This window comes from Ranitomeya variabilis, chromosome 7 (genome assembly GCF_051348905.1).
Source record: "Ranitomeya variabilis isolate aRanVar5 chromosome 7, aRanVar5.hap1, whole genome shotgun sequence".
Lineage (NCBI taxonomy): Eukaryota > Metazoa > Chordata > Amphibia > Anura > Dendrobatidae > Ranitomeya > Ranitomeya variabilis.
The window spans coordinates 37651837-37673350 of record NC_135238.1 but is presented as its reverse complement, the minus strand read 5'-3'; the positions used below and the strand labels follow the sequence as shown (position 1 = coordinate 37673350).

Below are 21514 nucleotides of genomic sequence, written 5' to 3'. Positions count from 1 at the left end.
CCCTTTATCAGGTAACGAACCTACATGCAACACATTCTGAATCCAGGCCAGAAGGGGGAGCTCTAAACCCGGATTAAGGGGTGGTTCACCAACTTTATGTATTCTGGTCTGGAGGAGGAGTCAAGTAGTCTGTTGGAGGGAGAGATAGGAGAAGGAAGTCTGGAGCAGACAGTGTGAGAGAGAACAGACAGTGGGGCCGTGCAGCCACGTGTGAGCTGCAGCTCCAGGAACGGAAGATAACCTGAAGGGCTGGAATATAGTGAGCATCTGAGGAAAAAAGCACAGGAGAGTGAAGGAGATTAGAGGGGAACTGTGACCGGGCACCCTCTGAGCTGAAGCGCAGGAACCGGTCACCGGGGGCCTGAGGTTGTGTTGTATTCTAGGTCGCACAGCAGAACCGGAGGACAAAGGACTTTAGGCAACTTGTCCGCACCCACACCTAAAGGTGCAGCAGTACATGAAGAGCCCGGGTCGTGATAGAGACCCTATTAAAAGGCTCACACTGCCCACCATATGGGTAACTGCCCCAGGACAGGAGAGAGAGGACTTTGTACGGAAGCCACAGGCAGCAAGGACCTTGCATACGAGTGCGAGTAGGAAGGCTTACGGACCTCACCTGGGAGAGGGATTTCCCATTGCCTCCAGGCCGGCCGAACCACATCACCACCTGTTGCTGGTACCCTGGACTGTGGCTGCTTACAACCAAGTAAATCAGGTAGACGTTACCACCTTGTGTCCTCCATTTATTTGCTGGCATCCACCACACCATCTGTACCATACACCTTCGGAGCCCTTGGGACCCAGCTTCACCTGTGGGAAGCTTCACCACCTTGCTGCAGTAACATCACCCCAGAGGACCCCTTTAAGCAGCGTTGGTCACCTCTGACCGAGAACTACAGGTGGCATCACGAATACAAACTTTACCAATCCCCTTAAAGACCTTCCACTTTTACTTGCACGCCCAAGCCACGGACCGGGTCGCTGCCACCGTGACCACCCCTTTAACTGCGACCGGACCCAGTACCGAGTACCCCACTGCCCAGGCGGGCGACTCAGTTACCCTGGCTGCAAATAAGGGGTATGTTACGGCCATGTCTGAACCCTATACTACAACCTCTGCAATTGCACTGGCCAAAGTATTGGAGGATACAGTCGTCGTGGTCCTGTTTTACATTAGTCTTGCTGGGACTTGTAGTCTCACCCAAACAGGGTGTCTATATATTACTCCTGGGTGCTGTTCATTGGTTATAATCAGCACTCTGCTGTGGGCCTTGGGTGGGAGCACTCTTTATTTAAACTCCCAGCAACTATTTCCAGCTGCCAGTTATACGCCATACTTACCTTGGTTCACACCCCTGCATTCTCCTGATCACGTCCCTGTCCTCTGATTGATTTTGCCCCAGACTTTGACCTCCATGATACGACCCAGCTTGATGACCCTTCTTTGTGCCAGCTCACTACCTCGGCCAGCAGCAACTCCATAGAAGTAACCCAGGATGTCTTGCGTAAATCCAGATCCCGATACAAAGGTTAAAGCAGGGCAAGCAGGGGCAATAAAGCTCTAATACCCTTTGCCATCCTCCCTGATTAAAACTGCAGTACATAGAGTTGATGCCAAGAGATGATTCCAGGATTGTAACTGAAAGCTTTGCAGCGCCACATCCTTATCATCGATGGCACCGCTTCATGCATAAGTAATTATTACAACACATTTCGTTCGAGCCCCTCTGCTGATTAAGAAAATGCTAAGCAAAACATTAGAAGGCGCTTGTTCTGCTGAAGAAGGGCATTCCAAATAAATATATGTATAAATTATTAATCCTGGTAAATTCTGCCCGCTCAGTCCTTTGCTCGTACATAGAACTGATATTGAGCAGGAAGGATGAATAATGTATGCCGAGGGGAGGGTCTGTGAATACGCAGCGTGCTGGGAGTCTCCATGCGGCCCCCACCAGTTATGTTATGTAACAGCATGTGGCCATAGACTGTTCTGCCAGCGTCTGCGGGACGTCAGCTCGTACAGTACACATAGCACCTACAATACGTCATTACAAGCACATAAGTCACAATTATTTGCACAATTCGATCACTTTCCCCCATTAATTTTCCACAACCAATATATATATATATATATATATACAGTATACAGTATATATATATATATATATATATTTTACCAGATCAGTGTGACACTGCTACATACAGATGCCCAGACTGTGCCTTGTATATGTAACATGTATCCAAATGTGCTGGTTAGGTACAGCATGCATCTGCAAAGTGGAGCTGTTGTAACAACTCTGCTGGCATCACGGCATGGCCTCTCATCTCACACTATCTTACCCACTGCTCCAGGTCATGTTTTGGTTTCCGTTTCTTGCCAGCTCCATATTCTCTTCATCTGCTCTCTGCATGCTTCCTGGCTGTGTGCATAGGGGGGCGGCTCCTGAACTCTCTGGTTCTTATAGGAATCAGGTGCATCTGTCTAATCTGTTCCTGACCAATTACCAAGAGGCCTCCATTATTTAGTGCAGCTCCTCCCAGTGGACTGGGCCTGTGCAATGTGTTAGCTCAGTTTGTGTTTATCTTCTGAGTTTGCCAGGCCTTGCTCTGTGTTACTCCCTCTCTAGAGGCTTTTCTCAGTGTTCTTGCCTTGATCTTGTTGTCCGCCCTCCAGGAGGCAGAATATCCTGGTCACTGTGTCTTTGTTCTTGTTCCTTGTCTTGTTCCATTTCCTTGTCTGAACTTAGTCCTATCTCTGTCTCCTTGTCTGTGGCTTCCTTCCCTGCTGTGTCTTTCCTTGTGTTCTCAGTCTGCTTATGCTCCGCACTCTTGCGGCTCTGCCTGCTCTGAACCCTTGTGACTTTGCATGGGTTCCGCTCTCTTGCAGCTTTGCCTCTGCTCCGCACTCCTGGAGGTTCTGCTCCGTTCCGCTCTGGTGCTGCAGAGACCTCTTGCTGCAGCTCCTCTCCGCATTCCTTGCGGTTCCTCTCTGCTTAGCTTTTGCGGCTGCTCCATCTCCTGCTGCTCTACCATTTCTATCCGCAGCCTTGCGGTTCTCTTCCTGTGTGAACAGGTCCCAACCTGTTCCTTCACACTCCATTCCTTCCTGCTTGTTTCCGTACCTGCATCTTCTGTGTGAACAGGTTCCTACACCACACCTTCATACACCGTTCCTGCCAGCTCTGTCTCTGCCGTGCCTGCCAGCCCTGTGTTCTCTGCTGTGCCTGCCAGCCCTGTGTTCTCTGCCGTGCCTGCCAGCCCTGTGTTCTCTGCCGTGCCTGCCAGCCCTGTGTTCTCTGCCGTGCCTGCCAGCCCTGTGTTCTCTGCCGTGCCTGCCAGCCGTGTTCTCTGCCGTGCCTGCCAGCCCTGTGTTCTCTGCCGTGCCTGCCAGCCCTGTGTTCTCTGCCGTGCCTGCTTGCCTACTCATCCAAGTTTCAGCAGTGCTCATCTGCCAGTCGCCCGCACCTGTTCTAGTGTTCCAGTCTCCCAAGTGGGATCAGCAGCCACAGCCAGACACCACCCTGGAGTAGCACCTGGCAGCTGCCTGCTGCACAAGCCTGACCTCACCATCAGAGGCTCCAGCGAAAACCCAGGCAGCTGTCATAGTCACGCCCCTTCCAGGGTAGTCTGGTTTGTGGCACAGTGGGGCCACAAACTCCCCGAGCTTTCGCCCACCAGTCAGGGCGTTAGCGTGACAGCTGTGCTTTCCTGACATATTATATCTGCAGCCACCACTAGGGGAAACTGAATGCATTTCTAGAGCTGCTCCCTGTACGCGGTGTGCTCCTTCTGGTGGAGGCAAACATATTTTTATATAAAGGGAAGTATCCACCCTCTATTCACTGCAGACCTCTATAGCACGGAGACTCCACCTTATACTAGCTGCAGACCTCTATAGCATGGAGATTCCACCTTATACCAGCTGCAGACCTCTATAGCATGGAGATTCCACCTTATACACACTGTAGACCTCCATAGCATGGAGACTCCACCTTATACCAGCTACAGACCTCTACAGCATGGAGACACCACCTTATACCAGCTGCAGACCTCTATAGCACGGAGACTTCACCTTATTTATACCAGCTGCAGACCTCTATAGCACGGAGACTTCACCTTATTTATACCAGCTGCAGACCTCTATAGCACGGAGACTCCACCTTATACCAGCTGCAGACCTCTATAGCATGGAGACTCCACCTTATACCAGCTGCAGACCTCTATAGCATGGAGACTCCACCTTATACCAGCTGCAGACCTCTATAGAATGGAGACTCCACCTTATACCAGCTGCAGACCTCTATAGCATGGAGACTAAACCCTATACCAGCTGCAGACCTCTATAGCATGGAGACTAAACCCTATACCAGCTGCAGACCTCTATACCATGGAGACTAAACCCTATACCAGCTGCAGACCTCTATAGCATGGAGACTCCACCTTATACCAGCTGCAGACCTCTATAGCGTGGAGACTCCACTTATACCAGCTGCAGACCTCTATAGCGTGGAGACTCCACTTATACCAGCTGCAGACCTCTATAGCATGGAGACTCCACCTTATACCAGCTGCAGACCTCTATAGCATGGAGACTCCACCTTATACCAGCTGCAGACCTCTATAGCATGGAGACTCCACTTATACCAGCTGCAGACCTCTATAGCGTGGAGACTCCACTTATACCAGCTGCAGACCTCTATAGCATGGAGACTCAACCCTATACCAGCTGCAGACCTCTATAGCGTGGAGACTCCACTTATACCAGCTGCAGACCTCTATAGCATGGAGACTCCACCTTATACCAACTGCAGACCTCTATAGCATGGAGACTCCACCTTATACCAGCTGCAGACCTCTATAGCATGGAGACTCCACCTTATACCAGCTGCAGACCTCTATCGCATGGAGACTAGACTCAACCCTATACCAGCTGCAGACCTCTATAGCATGGAGACTGCACCTTATACCAGCTACAGACCTCTATAGCATGGAGACTCCACTTATACCAGCTGCAGACCTCTATAGCGTAGAGACTAAACCCTATACCAGCTGTAGACCTCTGTAGCATGGGGACCCCACCCTATACCAGCTGCAGACCTCTATAGCATGGAGATTCCACCCTATACCAGCTGCAGACCTTTATAGCCAGAAATCTGACAATCAGCAAGGGGAGGGTGGTGCCAGGTAGGAAATGCAGCATGAGGCCCAGAAGCTACAGATGCATCGTCACGCTCCAATACACTGCAAGACAACTTCAAAACGCGATTGGAGCAGCACTTTGAGGTTATAAAGGGATCGAATGACTTATTTTCTAAAGAGCTATACAATCATATAAATTATTTTGAAGGGAGGGGGTTAAAGTGTTTGACAGGTTCCCTTTAACTCAACATTCCGGTAAGTAGATGAAAAAAAAAAAGGTGCTGTCACTTTAAGATTTATGTGTCCAAGCAAGTGTATAGAACAAAACAATAAAACCGAATCCTAAAATATACAGTATGTCTGACTGGCATGGATTTCCAGTGCCAACCAGGGGCATTAATAGCCTAAAAGTACACAGCAGAGCTGAAATTGTTATAATATTTATAAAGCACTGCTTGATCCCGGAGGATTGCGGAGCGGCTGGTGTGATGTGCTGCATTCTGGTTTATTTCACTGTAGGCGGCAAAAGGATTAGGCCAAGCTGTAGGCCGATAGCGGCCGTACCTGCAGAATACGGCTCCTGCTTCTCTATGTAGATGAACTCTTTCCTCTCGTACTTGGCTCTGATCCACTGCTCGCGGAGCACCCTGCAAGCACAAAGCACACACCGTCAATGCCGCCTTATCTGCGCACACGTGTTACTCAAGAGGACAAGGGTCGATAGGTCGCTGAAAATAAGGTCAGAAAGGGACTATTCCCCCCCCCCCAGTCATGATGGACAGATGTTTTGCTACCTTAAAGGGAAAGTTGTAAGTACGGTAGGTAAGGTGTTCTAGGACCTGTCATTAGCCATAAAGCTGTGGTTTCTGACCTGGTGTGACATCTGCTGCTCTCCCGCACCTCTCCACTCTTTTGCTCCTGAACCTGAGCTATGGTCCTCTCTTTCCACATGTTCTCTCTTCCCCCAGCGCCTATTTCAGCTGGAGGTGCATCCGAGAACGCACATCCAGGTGAAATGTACTGTGGTGCAGAGATCCGTCAGGTCATATATTACTGGAGGGGCCATTACAACAGGATGGGGGACATCATTACTGGAGGGGCCATTACAACAGGATGGGGGACATCATTACTGGAGGGGCCATTACAACAGGATAGGCACATTATTACTGGAGGGGCCATCACTACAGGATGGGGACATTACAACAGGATGGGGACATTATTACTGGAGGGGCCATTACAACAGGATGGGGGACATCATTACTGGAGGGGCCATTACAACAGGATGGGGGACATTATTACTGGAGGGGCCATTACAACAGGATGGGTGAAATTATTACTGGAGGGGCCATTACAACAGGATGGGGGACATCATTACTGGAGGGGCCATTACAACAGGATGGGGACATTATTACTGGAAGGAAACCAGGATGACGGACATTACTGGAAGGGGCCCAGGATGGCAGACATTATTACTGGAAGAGGCCCAGGATGGCAGACATTATTACTGGAAGGGGCACAGGATGGGGAACATTCTTAATGGGAAGGGCAAATGATGTTAGACACTATTTTTACAAGGGGGACTGGATGGGGGGCAGTGTTACTACAAGGGGCACATTATTACCAGAAGGGCCCAGGATGAAAGACATTATACCAGGAAGGGGCCAGGATGTGTCTTATTAGTACAGGATCGAGAACATTACTTCATTATGGGGGTGGGCAACACTTATGTCTTTATAGGATACATCTGACCAATATGTAGGTAGGAGCCCAAGTCTGAATTTTGCACATTGGACTCTAGTTACGCCTCTATATATATGGTAAATCTACTCTTGTTATTGAAGTGGGTATGGTCCTCAAGAAGGCGCCTACAGGGAAGAATTGAGTAACACACATTTTTGGCTAACAAGACTAGCTTTACGTACAGGGAAGAGGGGACCCGATCTCAGGAATGGCATAGGAGCGGAAAGGCATAGGAGCAAGAGTTTTTCTTAGCATAGGGTGCCATATGCCAACAATATCCAATGAAGTGTGGGTGACCCCTGTCCATTGCCATCATAAAGTGGCTGTGTCACTATGAAAGCGCCATTTAATTTGACAGCCTTCTGGATAGACGCATTGACAACCATTGACAACAATAAAATGACCATTTAGCTCCCCTGGATTAGGATGAGTACAGCTCCTGGCACTTTCCTCTAACAATGGAGACGGCAAATGGATTGTCTCAGGGTGAAGGTAGTGGGGCAACACAGCTCGGACACATTCTCTTCAGCGGAGCCAACAGGAGTGTCGCTGTTTCTACAACAAAGCCGACATGATTTCCAGTCTTTTTTTTCCAGTGATTTTTTTAACAAATATTTGTGATTACCTTCAGCTAATATAATTCCAGTCTGCAATCTCTAAACCTTCATTCATTATCAGATACCAGAAAATGCAGTGTGCCGCCTGATCCAAGTTTTAGGTTTTTCTCTTATGGGAGTTTCCCTCCCAGTAATATAGGCTGGACGTGAGGTCTGTGTTTATTTATGGCACACTCCCTGAGAGAAGTTATGTCGCTTATCCATGTTATGTAAATAAAAGCTGATAACATGACGTTAAATTCATCCATTGGTTGTATAAATTATTCTTTTGAAAGCTGAAACCCTCCGAAATGTGGTTTAGGTTAAGAAAATAAATTGGCATCAATGCAGAAATATTGATCAGTTAATGGACACAGAATCAGATTTTGGCAAGACAAAAGTTTTGTCGCCTGGTCATATAATGCATCCAATCCTAGTCTTCATGCTCACCTGTGCTCAGTAAATGATTGGTTAATTAGTGTGTGTGTATATAAAAAGAAACCCAGCACCCCAGACCTTCACTTGAACTGCAACTTGAGCTCTGACAACATGCCAAAAATCCACCCTGCGACCAAAGTCTGGATTATCAAGAGGCTGAAGACCAGATCCACTGCAGAGGTGGCGGGCACCTTTAATGTGTCTCAGCATCAAGTACAAAGAATTAAAAAAAGATTTGAAGAGACTGGAGATGTGTTTGACAAGCCCAGGTCCGGCAGACCCCGCTAGACAACTGCTCAGGAGGAACATTTGTTGGTTAGAAAATCCAAAGCAAGCCCCTCATCCACTGCAGCAGAGCTCCAACAGGCCTGGTCACCTCAAGTCCGTGTGTCAACTAGAACAGTTTGTAGGATTCTGTCTCAAAATGGCCTCCATGGTCGAATCAGTGCCCAGAAGCCAGCACTAAACAAAAGGCAAATAAAAACTGTGTGGCGTTTGCAAAGTCCCACAGCCTGCTAAACAGATGGACGCTGGAAAAGTGGCAGAAGGTGGATTTCTCTGATGAATCTTCAGTAGAATTACACCACAGCCACCGCAAATACTGCAGGAGACGTACTGGAGCCCGTATGGATCCAAAATACACTCAGAAAACAGTCAAATTTGGTGGTGGAAAGATCATGGTCTGGGGTTACATTCAGTATGGGGGTGTGCGAAACATTTGCAAGGTGGAAGGCAATATCAATAGCCTAAAATATCAAGAAGTATTAGCTACCTCTGATATTCCAAATCATAAAAGGGGTCAAATTCTGCAGCAGGATGGTGCTCCATCTCATACATCCATCTCTACAACAAAGTTCCTCCAGGCAAAAAAGATGAAGGTGCTCAAGGACTGGCCAGCCCAGTCACCAGACATGAGCATCATTGAGCATGTTTGGGGTAGGATGAAAGAGGAAGCTTGGAAGACAAAACTAAAGAATCTAGATGAACTCTGGGAGGCATGTAAGACTGCATTCTTTGCTATTCCTGATGACTTCATTAATAAATTGTATGAATCATTGTTGAACCGCATGGATGCAGTCCTTCAAGCTCACGGAAGTCACACGAAATATTAAATATGACTCTAATAGCACCACAACTTCATTCACCAATGTTATGCAACCTATATTTGTATTTTAAGTTAATTATTTGTTTGAATATCACATTACTTTCTGTGGCGACAAAACTTTTGTCTTGCCAAAATCTGACCATTCTGTGTCCATTAACTGATCACTATTTCTGCATTGATGTCAATTTATTTTCTTAACCTAAACCACATTTCGGAGGGTTTCAGCTTTCAAAAGAATAATTAATACAACCAATGGGTGAATTTAACGTCAGGTTATAAGCTTTTATTTACATAACAGGGATAAGCGACATAACTTCTGTCAGGGAGTGTACTATGGTCTTCACTTGCTTTCATATATCAGCATAGATAAAATAATGTAATTATTTCGTCTCCATGTACTTTCCTCCCTGTATATTGCCTTTTTTCTCTGCCCTCCCTGTGATACTTTCTCTCCTCTCCACTGCAGATCTGTGTATAACCCCCTCCCTCTTTGTGCCGCTATTTCTAACCACTGATTCAATAGCAGGCAGCTAGATAAAGGGCTTACAGCCACTCTGCAGCACCAAATTGGTAGAAAGTTTTTAATGAAGACTATCAATGAAATAAATACTATGCTAAAGTGTACAAAGTCTGTAATACACTATTAATAGTGTCTTTCTGTGTCATTCCCTGCTTCCTTACCTTAAGTCTTCCACAAGACGTAACACAGTTTTCTTCTTTAAAGGGTTTTTCTGGTTTTGGAAAGCCCCGATCCCCAGGACTGCGTGTTACTCACCCTTCCTGGGTCCAGCACTGAGTCTCTACCGCTACCCCTGGTGTCTGGTATTGTCCGTAGTGCTGTTACGTCGACAGCGCTGCAGCTAACCACTGAGCTCAGGGGCTCTGCCTTAGTTGATGGCACAAGTCGCTCAGCTCACCGATTGGTTGCAGTGCTGAGGACGAGACTTCAGCGCTGCAGACAATAAAAGATACTAGGAGAAACAGCAGTGGAGACTCTGCACTGGACCTGGGGAGTGCAAGTAAAGCACTGTTTGTTTATTTGGGGGGGGGTATACAAACTGCAGCAGATGGGTTCTCTGAAACTAGAAAACATGCTGAAAGCATAAAACAAAGGCCAATATAATGAATTACTCACTGGCAGTCAGAAGTTGTTGGCTTGTAATAAAACGCTGGCACTTTAGACTCAAACTTTGCTTGTGCTACTTTGTTTCCCAGACATGACATGTACTGAAAAAAAAAAAAATGAAAGAAATTTATGTAGCATCTACTTAAGAATGTCAAGGTGAAAAACAACGGCTCTGGGGCGATAAGTCGGTGACGTAACTGGGCAGCTTTTCTGATTAAATAAATAAATAGAGAAAAAAAAAAAAAAAACGCTGTGGGGTCTCCTCTGCATTTTTTGTAACCAGCAAAGGTAAAGCAGACAGGTGATTATCAGGCTGGGAAGGTCCTTGGCTTTTGGGCCCTTCCCAGCCTACAGCTGCCACTAACGTGGTGCATCACATGAGATGCTCCAATTCTGGCGCTTCACCTTGGCTCTTTCTGATTGTCCTGGTGCGGTGGCAATCGGAGTAGCGGGGTTTGGGGTTGATGTAAGCTGTGAATTGTCCAGAAACACAGCTGACATCAAACCCTGGGGTTAGTCATGGCGAGGTGTCTATCACACACACACCCATTGCCAACCCAGTAAAAAAAAATACTTTATTCAAATAAACACTCCCCGACACTATTCCTTGCTCACCAATTTATAAAAAAAAATCAAGTTCCCACGTAGTCCACCGAATTCGACGTAGTCCAGAGCGCAGAGTGACCAGGAACATCTGAAGAGCAGTGAAGTCAACATCACTTCTCTTCAGACGTTCCTGGTCGCTCTGCGCTCCGGACCACGTCGAATTCGGTGGACTACGGCGGACCTGCGTGGGAACTTTTTTTTATTTAATAAATTGATGAACGAGGGATAGTGTCAGGTAGTGTTTATTTGAATAAAGTATTTTTGTGTGTGTTTTTCTTTTTTCTTACTGGGTTAGTAACGGGGGTGCTGTCTAAACTTGCATGCAAAAAACACTACAAAAATGCAGCAAATCTGCAATCATTCCACATTTATTAGCTAAAAGAGAAAGAAGCTACGAAAAATGCCTATCATGCTGGAGGACCCAGCATATCTGTGTATTACACAGACAGATCATTGCTTCTGATAGGACATGTGTAATGCTTGCTTTCACCTGTGGGGGCGCTGCAGGGAATTCTACATATGATCTTCCGGTCTCCAGAGGTAATCGATGAATTTTGAGGGCCACAGCCATAAGAAATAAAGAGATCAACTTAATTTTAGGGTGGCATTATAACATAAAGAGATCACTCTTGACTATTTGTCTCTTTTACTGCCTAATGTGTGCCAAATGTTGGTTAGGAGTGACGTCGATCAGATATGTCCGATTGCATTATTCTCCTTGAGATAAGCTGACGGCTGACGTATAATTTGGCGGCTTTCTCATAGAGAACACAGGAGCGCTCGGCTGAACTCCTGTGTATGGGAGAGGCGGCTGAGCTGGCTGTCAGTCGTATGATCTTTTGACTGACAGCCATCTAATTTGTATGGCCGGCCTTATGCAGCACACGTAGGCACCGAATGCTGTTATCTTTTGTGTTGGCCACTGTGTATGAAATCACAGTCTTTCTGAAAAGGTATATCAATGTAAACTAGCCTCACGGAGGTGTCAATGGGGTAAATAGGGGCTGTATGGATATGCTTCATATATATACCATCATAAAAGGCAAGCTAGGGCCTCAGATGCAGTGTGCACAGGGGCCGGGCCTAAGATTAAAAAGTTGGTCAATGATCTTGTGTGTGTATGGGGCCTCTGGACTATACTACTAGCAGCAATTTCAAGGAAGGATTGGGCATAGTGAATTTCAACATGCCCGATCATTCATTCTCTTTCGGATACTTATTCTCCTCTGGGCTATTATCGAATGAATACCTGGAATACGGAACTTGCATTTGACACTCTGCGGTGGGTAAAAGTAATTGCTGACAAAGACATGAAACGTGAGACTAAAACTGATCTCTCATAACTTTGCCTTTGATATGCAAAATGTAATGGGCCACAATGAAAGCACGCTGGATTTCAACACTGCTTCCCACGAAATGCAATAAAGAGGAAGATGGAAGAGGAAATATAAGTCATGGTAAAATCTATCGCCCTGGCTGGATAGCTACATATTAATGATTGGATAAACCATGTCCCCCACCCGAGATCCACTTTAATAATAATGGATATAGCCAGGGCACCCTATAGATGAGGCACAATGTAATGTATAGGTGCACAGGCATCTACAAGTTGTCTGACTGTACTTAGGCCCTGTTCACACTGTCTTTCAGCCTTCATTTAATGTACAGTATACTCTGGAAAATTCTCCCAATATATATTAAATGGAGGGTTAAAGCTGATATTTCATCCGTCACCCATACACTATAATGACACCAATCAATAGATTTTCATGAATATCCGTTAAGTGGATGCCACAATGGGCTATAGGTGATCGATATCCCCGTGTGGCATCCTTCACAGGCATCCACTAAACAGATACGTCATGGAAAGCTTGTGATGGATGCTATACAGTGGCAAAAAAACAACAACACACAGATATATGGAATAGTGCCGTCTACATGCTGACGATGATTTCTCTAGGTCAGAGAGCAGCACAGACCAGAGAAGGTGGTGCAGTGTGGCAGGTCTGGCCAGACTATATGTGGGTCAGCGAGAACCGAGACAAGGGGTTTGTAGAAAGGCAGAGTGAAGTAGGAAGCATCTATGTAGCAAAGCCAGCTGTGGAGATACGAAGGAGCACCTTTGATGTATAAGCAATCAGGTAACTTGCTTGCAGAGACGCAGTTATATGCAGAAATAATAGCTGTAGAGGACATCTGATAACTTGCGTGCAGAGATGCAATTAGACACAAGAATAGTAGACATGGGGTTACGCACAAGAACAGAAGAGCTGAGAGTATGGGCAGCATAGGATGAATAATAAAGGGATGAATAATAATCAGGTATCTTGCTTACTGAGACAAAGGCGTGAGTTTCACCAGTATTAGCAGATATGGGTTCCTTATCAGATAACTTGTTGAAGCAGAGAGTACAGTAGCACCATGATTAATGAGAATGGTCTAGGAAGAAGTTGAAGAATGCTGAATAATGGGATGAGTTTTCTGGAGAGATGATAAGACACCTGGCTGGAGTTGAGCGAAGTGGATGATGAGACAAACTCATGCAAAGCAAGTGGTAGCTGGGAACCATGCTTCCTCAATACTGGCACACGTAAATGCCTAAGTTGGTCTTAAAAGGTCTTAGGAGATGGGGGCAAAGAAAAAAAATGGGACAATAATCAAGAAAGAGTATTTTTAGAAAAGAGCATTCGGCAATTATCGGCCCATGTATGCAGATTGTCATTCAATACTCTTTCGTGGTGACGAACCATTGTTAATACCATGATTTATCCCCATAGTTTGCCTATTCTCACCTATTTGAGAATATAGACAAGAAAATGTAATCCCAAGCCTAAAGAACTGAGGTGTCCGCTGACTCAATGGACCCTGTATGGCCGGGCTGGTACCCCAAAACATCAATCAACATTACCATGTGAACACACATAACTATCTATAAAAAAGTAGCCCCATAATAAATTTCTCAGCTCACCCCAGAGCTACAGATCTGCAAACACTTGACATCAATACGAGAAAAGTCTCCTGTGCCTACGTCTTAAGAATGATCAAATGGCTGAAGGAAGACTTTTCTACCTCGCGCTCGGCACAAGCCGGACAGAGGTGTCTGATCAGTCATGTAACCATTTCTTGAGAAGCGCATCAAAAAGTCATCGCCTGTCGAGATTTCACAGAGGCTTTTAGACATTGTAGATGTTATCATTAAGCAGCACAGTGTGAAAACACATCAGGCACAGGAGCGGACCGGATAAATCATACGCACGGAAATGATCTGCTTACTGCCTGAGCCGCTCAGTCTGGCTATAGAAGCACAGATAATCCTGACGATACGACTGGTAATGAGGATTAGCGCTGATCATCTGGTTGGATATAGTGTAAGGCTGGATAAAAGTCGGCCAAAACTGCAAAAGCATGATTAGGCATGTAGGAATCAGTGCATTTTCAGACCTCGGCTCTAGTGATGGGCGAACCCCTGGATTTTCAGATTGGTTCAGGCACCAAAACAGCACCCGGACCCCATTCACATGAATTGGGGGCCCAAATATCCGTTGTTAGCCACGCTGTCATCTGCAGCTGTCAGTTTTGCAAGGCTGGTTATCAAAAATAGAACAGACCCCACATCATTTTTTTCTGTATTTATTTATTTATTTATAGCGCAGGCTGATGAATACTCCCATCAGCAGCGCCTGCTCTCGCTGTTAGCCTGCTCTCGCTGTTATTAGTGGCAGCAGGCGTAGGCTGATGGAAGTAGTACTCACATCCGCCGATGCCTCTGTGACTGGGGGTAAAATTTTTACCGCCGGTCACAGCTGCTTACTGCCGATGAGTGGTGTTTCTTGCGCTGTCATGCCACTTCCTGGAGAAGTCCGTGTTCTGGGTCCGTGTCCGAACAGTAGGTGTTCAGTATGGACGCCGAACTTTACTGTTCGGGTTCGCCCATCACTACTTGGCTCCTCTTAGCTACTCCTCACGGACACCGTCCTCCGCTACTTGATTGAAAGTGGAGACAAAGGCTATGCTGCAAGACATCACCTCTGTTCTCCACTTTTAATCAAGCATCAGAAGGCGGCGTCAGGTGTAGCAAACAGGAGTCGAGGACTGCAAGTGCAATGATATGCCCAACAGTGCACTTGCAAACCTAATTTGCATATGAATAATATGGAGAAAAATGCTAAATAGTGCAGCAAAATAAGTATCCGTAGAAAAGTATTATACTGCCCTATCCTGCACTACCCCTTCTAACCTAGGACAAATGTTACTGACAGATTCCCCTTAAAGGGAATCTATCACCAGTTTTTTGCACCCTATGTGAGAGCAACATGGTGTAGGAAAAGAGACCCTGATTCCAATGATGTATCACTTACTAGGCTGCTTGCTGCAGTTTTGATAAAATCACTGTTTTCTCTGCTGCAGATCTAGCAGTTCTCTGAATGTTGAGCCCTGTATAACCCCACCCACACCACTGATTGGCAGCTTTCTGTGTACACTGTGCATAGGCAGAAATCTGTCAATCCTTGGGTTGGCATAGTTACACAAAGCTTATGAATATGGAGTACTACATGGCAGCAAGTTTACTAGTCCTCTAATGATGATCTCCTGCTGATAAAACTGTGAATTTATTCATAACTACAGCAAGCAGCCCAGTAAGTGACACATCGCTGGAATGAGTGTCTCTGTCTCTACATCATGCAACTCTCAGATTAGGTGGAAAAATTTGGGTAACAGATTCTCTTTAAGTGTATTGGGACCTTTCATTTTTACAGGATCCAAGCTAGACAGATCCAATCGGAACTGTCTTGTAGTAGATCCTAAGGATCTACCAGGTTTGCAAATTTTCAGCTGCATTTTACAGTACCAGCAAAGTCTATCAGCTTATACACTATATACATTTGGAACAGCAAAATATAGAAATTTATTTTCAAGCAATAAACATATTCATGTCTACAAATTATATATATAAAAAAAGTTTTCCTACTTCAATCTGTACATCGTCCCATGGGTCCAAGCGGACAGATTTCACTCGGCTGATCTGTGGGATATTGCGGTGAATCCCGGAGCAATTCAGACAGATGAATACCCCAATAGTGTATGAAGCCCACTCTGGATCTGTCAAGGTGACAACAAACAGATATTTCATATTAATTTACAGAAGGTATAGTAACACTTACTGAGTGTAAGCAAATATAATTATGGCTTTTCTTTATGGGAAACACTTAAATGATATTTTTAAATTTTAAAAGGCTTTAAAACACACGTCAAACTCTGGCCTGTGGGCCAAATCTGGCCTTCAGGGTGAATATATTTGGCCGCGAGGCAGGCATTATACTGTATGGAGAACTATGTGGGGCCCATTGTACTGTATGGAGGACTATGTGGGGCCCATTATACTGTATGGAGGACTATGTGGGGCCCATTGTACTGTATGGAGGACTATGTGGAGCCCATTATACTGTATGGAGGACTATGTGGGGCCCATTGTACTGTATGGAGGACTAAGTGGGGCTCATTATTCTGTGTGGAAGACTATGTGAGGTCCATTATTCTGCATGGAGGACTGTGTGGGGCAAATTATACTATATGGAGGACTATTATGCTGTATGGAGGACTATATGGGGCCCATTATTCTGTGTGAAGGACTATGTGTAGTCCATTATACCGTATGGAGGGCTAAGTGGGACCCATTACTCTGTATCGAGGACTACGTGGGACCCATTACTCTGTATGAAGAACTATGTGGGGCCCATTACACTGTATGAAGGACTATATGGGGCCCAGTACACTGTATGGAGGACTATGTGGGGCCCATTACGCTGTATGAAGGACAATTATACTGTATGGAGGACTATGTGGGGTCCATTATTCTGTATGGAGGTCTATGTGGGGCCCATTATACTGTATGGAGGACTATGTGGGGGCCATTATACTGTATGGAGTACTATGAGGGGCCCATTATACTATATGGAGGACTATGTGGGGCCCATTATACTGTATGGAGGACTATGTTGGGGCCATTATACTGTATGGAGTACTATGAGGGGCCCATTATACTATATGGAGGACTATGTGGGGCCCATTATACTGTATGGAGGACTATGAGGGGCCCATTATACTATATGGAGGACTATGTGGGGCCTATTATAATGCGTGGAAGGCTGTTAATACATATGTGAATAATTTGTCTGGAGACTAGGGAATGAGTAATCCTGTGTGAACATGTGATCAAGTAAAAACATATTTATTATTTAAAAAAATTAATAATACGCTTTTTTAAGGGATTACATGTTCACACACTGTTAATACATATCAAGGTTGGCCAGCGACTTTATCTACATTTTTTATTGTGGCCCTCTCTGTATTTGAGTTTGACATCACTATTGTAAAATATCTGCCTCTATAATGCGGAGAAGCATGTTTAAGGATCCCTTTAAGCAATGCCTATTTAGTAATTTTGCTTCAAGTTAAATACTGCTTATACATGTGGTAGTAGGTAACAGCTCTACCGCCAACTAAAAAAAGACTTAATATCATCTGCCACTTTCTTGAGCATATGGACTCTAAATCTGCCCACTCAAGAAATATAAAACAAAGATGAAAACTTTGAAATAAGACGAGCCATGGAATTTAGATAATGTCTTCAGACGGTGCAGATACACAGGACACATGGCGGAATAAACTCAAACTTCATTGTCTTATTGCACAGAGATTCTGATTGATATGACTGACATGTTATGTGGCATACAAATGGGCCAGATCGCCAAAAAGTCAGCTGTAAACGAATAATTTATGCCAGAATCAAAAATCTCTGACCAAAAAATCTGATCAACAATGCCTGACTAAATACCGTAATTAGAATAATCATGTCTGTATACGTAATCTGATTACTAATGCCTGACTAAATAATCTGATTACTAATGCCTGACTAATAATCTCTGATTAAGTATCTGATTACTAATGCCTGACAAACAATAATATGGCTTGAAACGTGCCAGTGTGTTCAGCGTCGAGCATTGTCAACCCGTCAATCCAATTAACAGCCATTATCTAATAATAATAATCTTTATTTATATAGCGCCAACATATTCCGCTGCGCTTTACCGTTTAATTATCTGAGACAGACTGGTTGTTAGGAATACATTCCATCACATCAAAACTAAAGACTTTAGAATGGAAGCTCCTTGATGCCAAGTTTCTAAAGGCCCTCACTCATAATCCCTTATTTCAGTGAGATTGACCGACCATCGAATGTATATGGAGGACGTCTGCCTCTTTCCTGATAGATGATGTCTGGGGAGATAAAGATCGAGCAGTTTGAGTTGAATCGCACAATCCTGATACTCAATTGTTCCAGCTCCAGCTTCGGGCTTCGCTTCAGATTCTAGCCTACTTGTCTTGGTTTAACCAAGGTGTTGTACTCACAACAACTCACTGCCTACCCATCTCTACTGATCAAAGGTCCTATCTGCCCACTCGATCGGTTGATTCTAGTACTTCCACTGATCCACATTGCCATTCTGCAAATCTAGCTACAATATTTTGCCCTGCTATCATGCTCTGCTGCATCGCCTCCTTTAGGCTATGTTCACACGTTGTGTTTTTTTGCTGCTTTTTTAATGCAAATATTAAGCCGCTTTTTATAGCACCAGCAAAGCCTATGGGATTTCAGATTTGGTTTTATTTTCATGACTGATTTGGCATTTTTAAAACTACAGCATGTCACTTCTTTCAGAGTTTTTTTTAACCCATAGGAAACAATGGGTAAATGCAAAAACGCAGCAAAAAACGCAGGTATCGGACTTTGTTGCGTTTTTAGTTTTTATTTCAAAAAAGCAGGTACAAAAGGATGTGAAACCCATTTATTTTTGTGATTTTCCCAAGTTTAATCCATAATGTCTTGGTGCTTATGACATTTGGAATTAGTATAATTTAATTAAATTAATGATGTGTAACAAGGTAAATATTCGCCGACCAAGGTGTGAAATTGAACAATGCCTGTGGCCGACCAAGGTCTGAAAGTAAACAGAGTCCTACAAATTCAATGCTCTGTCCACACCTTAGGTAAACTATTCCCGATCAATTCACCTCCCCACACTGTTACATTTGTAATTGTGTAATTTTTCATAAACTCATGTGAACTTTTTTTGTCCAGAATAGTCACTATTTTTCCAGACATAAAAATCTTTTTCCATTAAATAATTTGATCAAATTGCCCTTTTTCCAAAAATGGGTTCACATGTCTTCATGATTCTGTGCTGGAAGCAAAGCTAAACTTTGGAATCCTCAAAAACGCAGCAAAATCTGCTTTTTGTAAGCAGCTTCTTTACTGCCAAGAGAGCAGGTTTTGCGGGCAGAAAAAAAACCGCAGCAAAAACACAATGTGTGAACATAATCTGTGCTGCTCATCCTGACCTATGAATTAATGAATCTACCTCATCAGGTGATCCCATAGAAATCTGTTTCTGCAGGCAGAAAAGCCGCTTTATAGCAACTGTAAATGTAAAAGAAGTCGAAAGTCCAACCACACAGGATAAAATCATAACATCGTGAAAAGCTGGCGCGACGGACTGACACATTCTAATCGGTAAAACTGCTCTAAGTCATGGTATTATTGTGTATGGTGAGCGGATGATATGTGAACACATACATATACCGTACATATGCCATTATGTATAATTATAGCAGTTGTATCATCATGACAGCTTCCTTTTATTCTTGAGGTTGGATTGGCCATCAGCTAATCACCACAATTCACCTTCACAGACCGCAGGCCATCATGTGCGATGTGGGGAGGAAGGATGTTTTGCAGGAAATTTGGCATTACCTGTTGTCCAGGTATAAAGAATAAAGGAGATCTGAGTGGAGAAGTGAACTTACCATCAGAGCCAAGGAGAACAGGTCTAAATATCTAAGGTGGTATAGATCAGGGGTTCTTCCTACATTAGTTTAGCATTCTGTAACATGAAATTTACCAATGCCATGGATGGCAACCATAAATAATAACATCATGAATATCAATACCATGGATGGCAAGAAGAGCAAACAAATCAATTTTAGAACAAATCAAGCCAGACATGTCAATCAAAGCAAAGATGACCAAGCTACGACTTTCCAACTAAGATCACCAAGCTACGACTTTCCAACTAAGATCACCAAGCTACGACTTTCCAACTGAGATCACCAAGCTACGACTTTCCAACTAAGATCACCAAGCTACGACTTTCCAACTAAGATCATCAACTATGACTTTCCAACTAAGATCACCAAGCTACGACTTTCCAACTAAGATCACCAAGCTACGACTTTCCAACTAAGATCATCAAGCTACGACTTTCCAACTAAGATCACCAAGCTACGACTTTCCAACTAAGATCACCAAGCTACGACTTTCCAACTAAGATCACCAAGCTACGACTTTCCAACTAAGATCACCAAACTATGACTTTCCAACTAGGATCACCAAGCTACGACTTTCCAACTAAGATCACCAAGCTACGACTTTCCAACTAAGATCACCAAACTATGACTTTCCAACTAGGATCACCAAGCTACGACTTTCCAACTAAGATCACCAAACTATGACTTTCCAACTAAGATCACCAAGCTATGACTTTCCAACTAGGATCACCAAGCTACGACTTTCTAACTAAGATCACCAAGCTATGACTTTCCAACTAAGATCACCAAGCTACGAATTTCCCACTAAGATCACCAAGCTATGACTTTGCAACTTTGGACACATCATACGAAGACAGCGATCACCGGAGAAGGACATCGTGGTCAGAAGAATAGAAAGAACAATGCAAAGAGAAGGACCAGTAACTCAATGGCTTGATACGATCAAGATAATGGTGGAGAAGACCTTGGTAGACCTATCTAGGCTTGCAAAAGATTGATATTCCTACAGAACGTTAAACCATCAAGTCACCATGGTTTGAGATCGAGCCAAAGGACGTCACAAAAAAACACAATGTATGAAAAAGTATAATATAGAGCGGACAACCACTTTCAGAATATATTCACGCATAGCTGATTTGTTGTAGACATTTCCATGTCATTCATCTTAATAGGGCTTGCAAAAATTAATTTGATTGCTGCTTGACGATCCCCCAATAGGATGAAAGGAACCGATGTTAATGAATTAAAAAATGGGCGTAAATAGTAACTCAATAATGCTGCGGATTGCTTGGAGCCCCCACGATCAACTGACCATCTCCCCATATGGATATTGCAGGGGTCATGGCTTTGCTGATAGACAACAGTCTTATGTGATGAGCAGGAGGTCAATGTTTGGTCCTTGGCTGGAATTCCAACTTAAGATGTGTCACACTTAGTTATAGTACATGTAACCTATCTATCAGCAGTTTTTTGCTATGTAATCTGAGGACAGCATGAGTTAGGGGTTAAAACACAGAATTCAACAATGCGTCACATGTCAAGCTGTGTGGTGTTTATTTAGACTGAAAGATTTAATCAATTGGTGGTTATCACTGCTGTGACTAGTTGGCACGCGCGTCCAAGTCCGGCTCCGCCCCTCCTGTGATAGGCAGCTCACTGTCTATAGACGATGTGCATACAGAGCCTTGTGTGGGCTTTCTCAGCTCTGCTGCATTACTACATCTAAAAACTATGATTGTATCAGACCTGTTGTACTAAGTAATCCCAGTGATACATCGTTGGATTCATGGTCTCTTTGCTGACATCAGGCTGCTCTCAGATAAAGTAGCAAAAACCTGCTGACAGATTCCCTTTAAGCTTAATACTGACAAAATCAAA

General features: G+C 44.4%; 1 protein-coding gene across 1 annotated transcript in view; it reads right to left on the bottom strand.

Moving 5' to 3' along the window:
- Positions 1 to 21514, bottom strand: part of ADAP1 (ArfGAP with dual PH domains 1) — a 106200-nt gene that overhangs the window by 45520 nt on the left and 39166 nt on the right. The window contains exons 2-4 of the mRNA XM_077274856.1: positions 15720 to 15850; positions 10154 to 10245; positions 5704 to 5786 (exon numbers count right to left, since the gene is read on the bottom strand). Coding sequence (XP_077130971.1) covers positions 5704 to 5786; positions 10154 to 10245; positions 15720 to 15850 — 306 coding nt within the window. The remainder of the gene's footprint in view (positions 1 to 5703; positions 5787 to 10153; positions 10246 to 15719; positions 15851 to 21514) is intronic.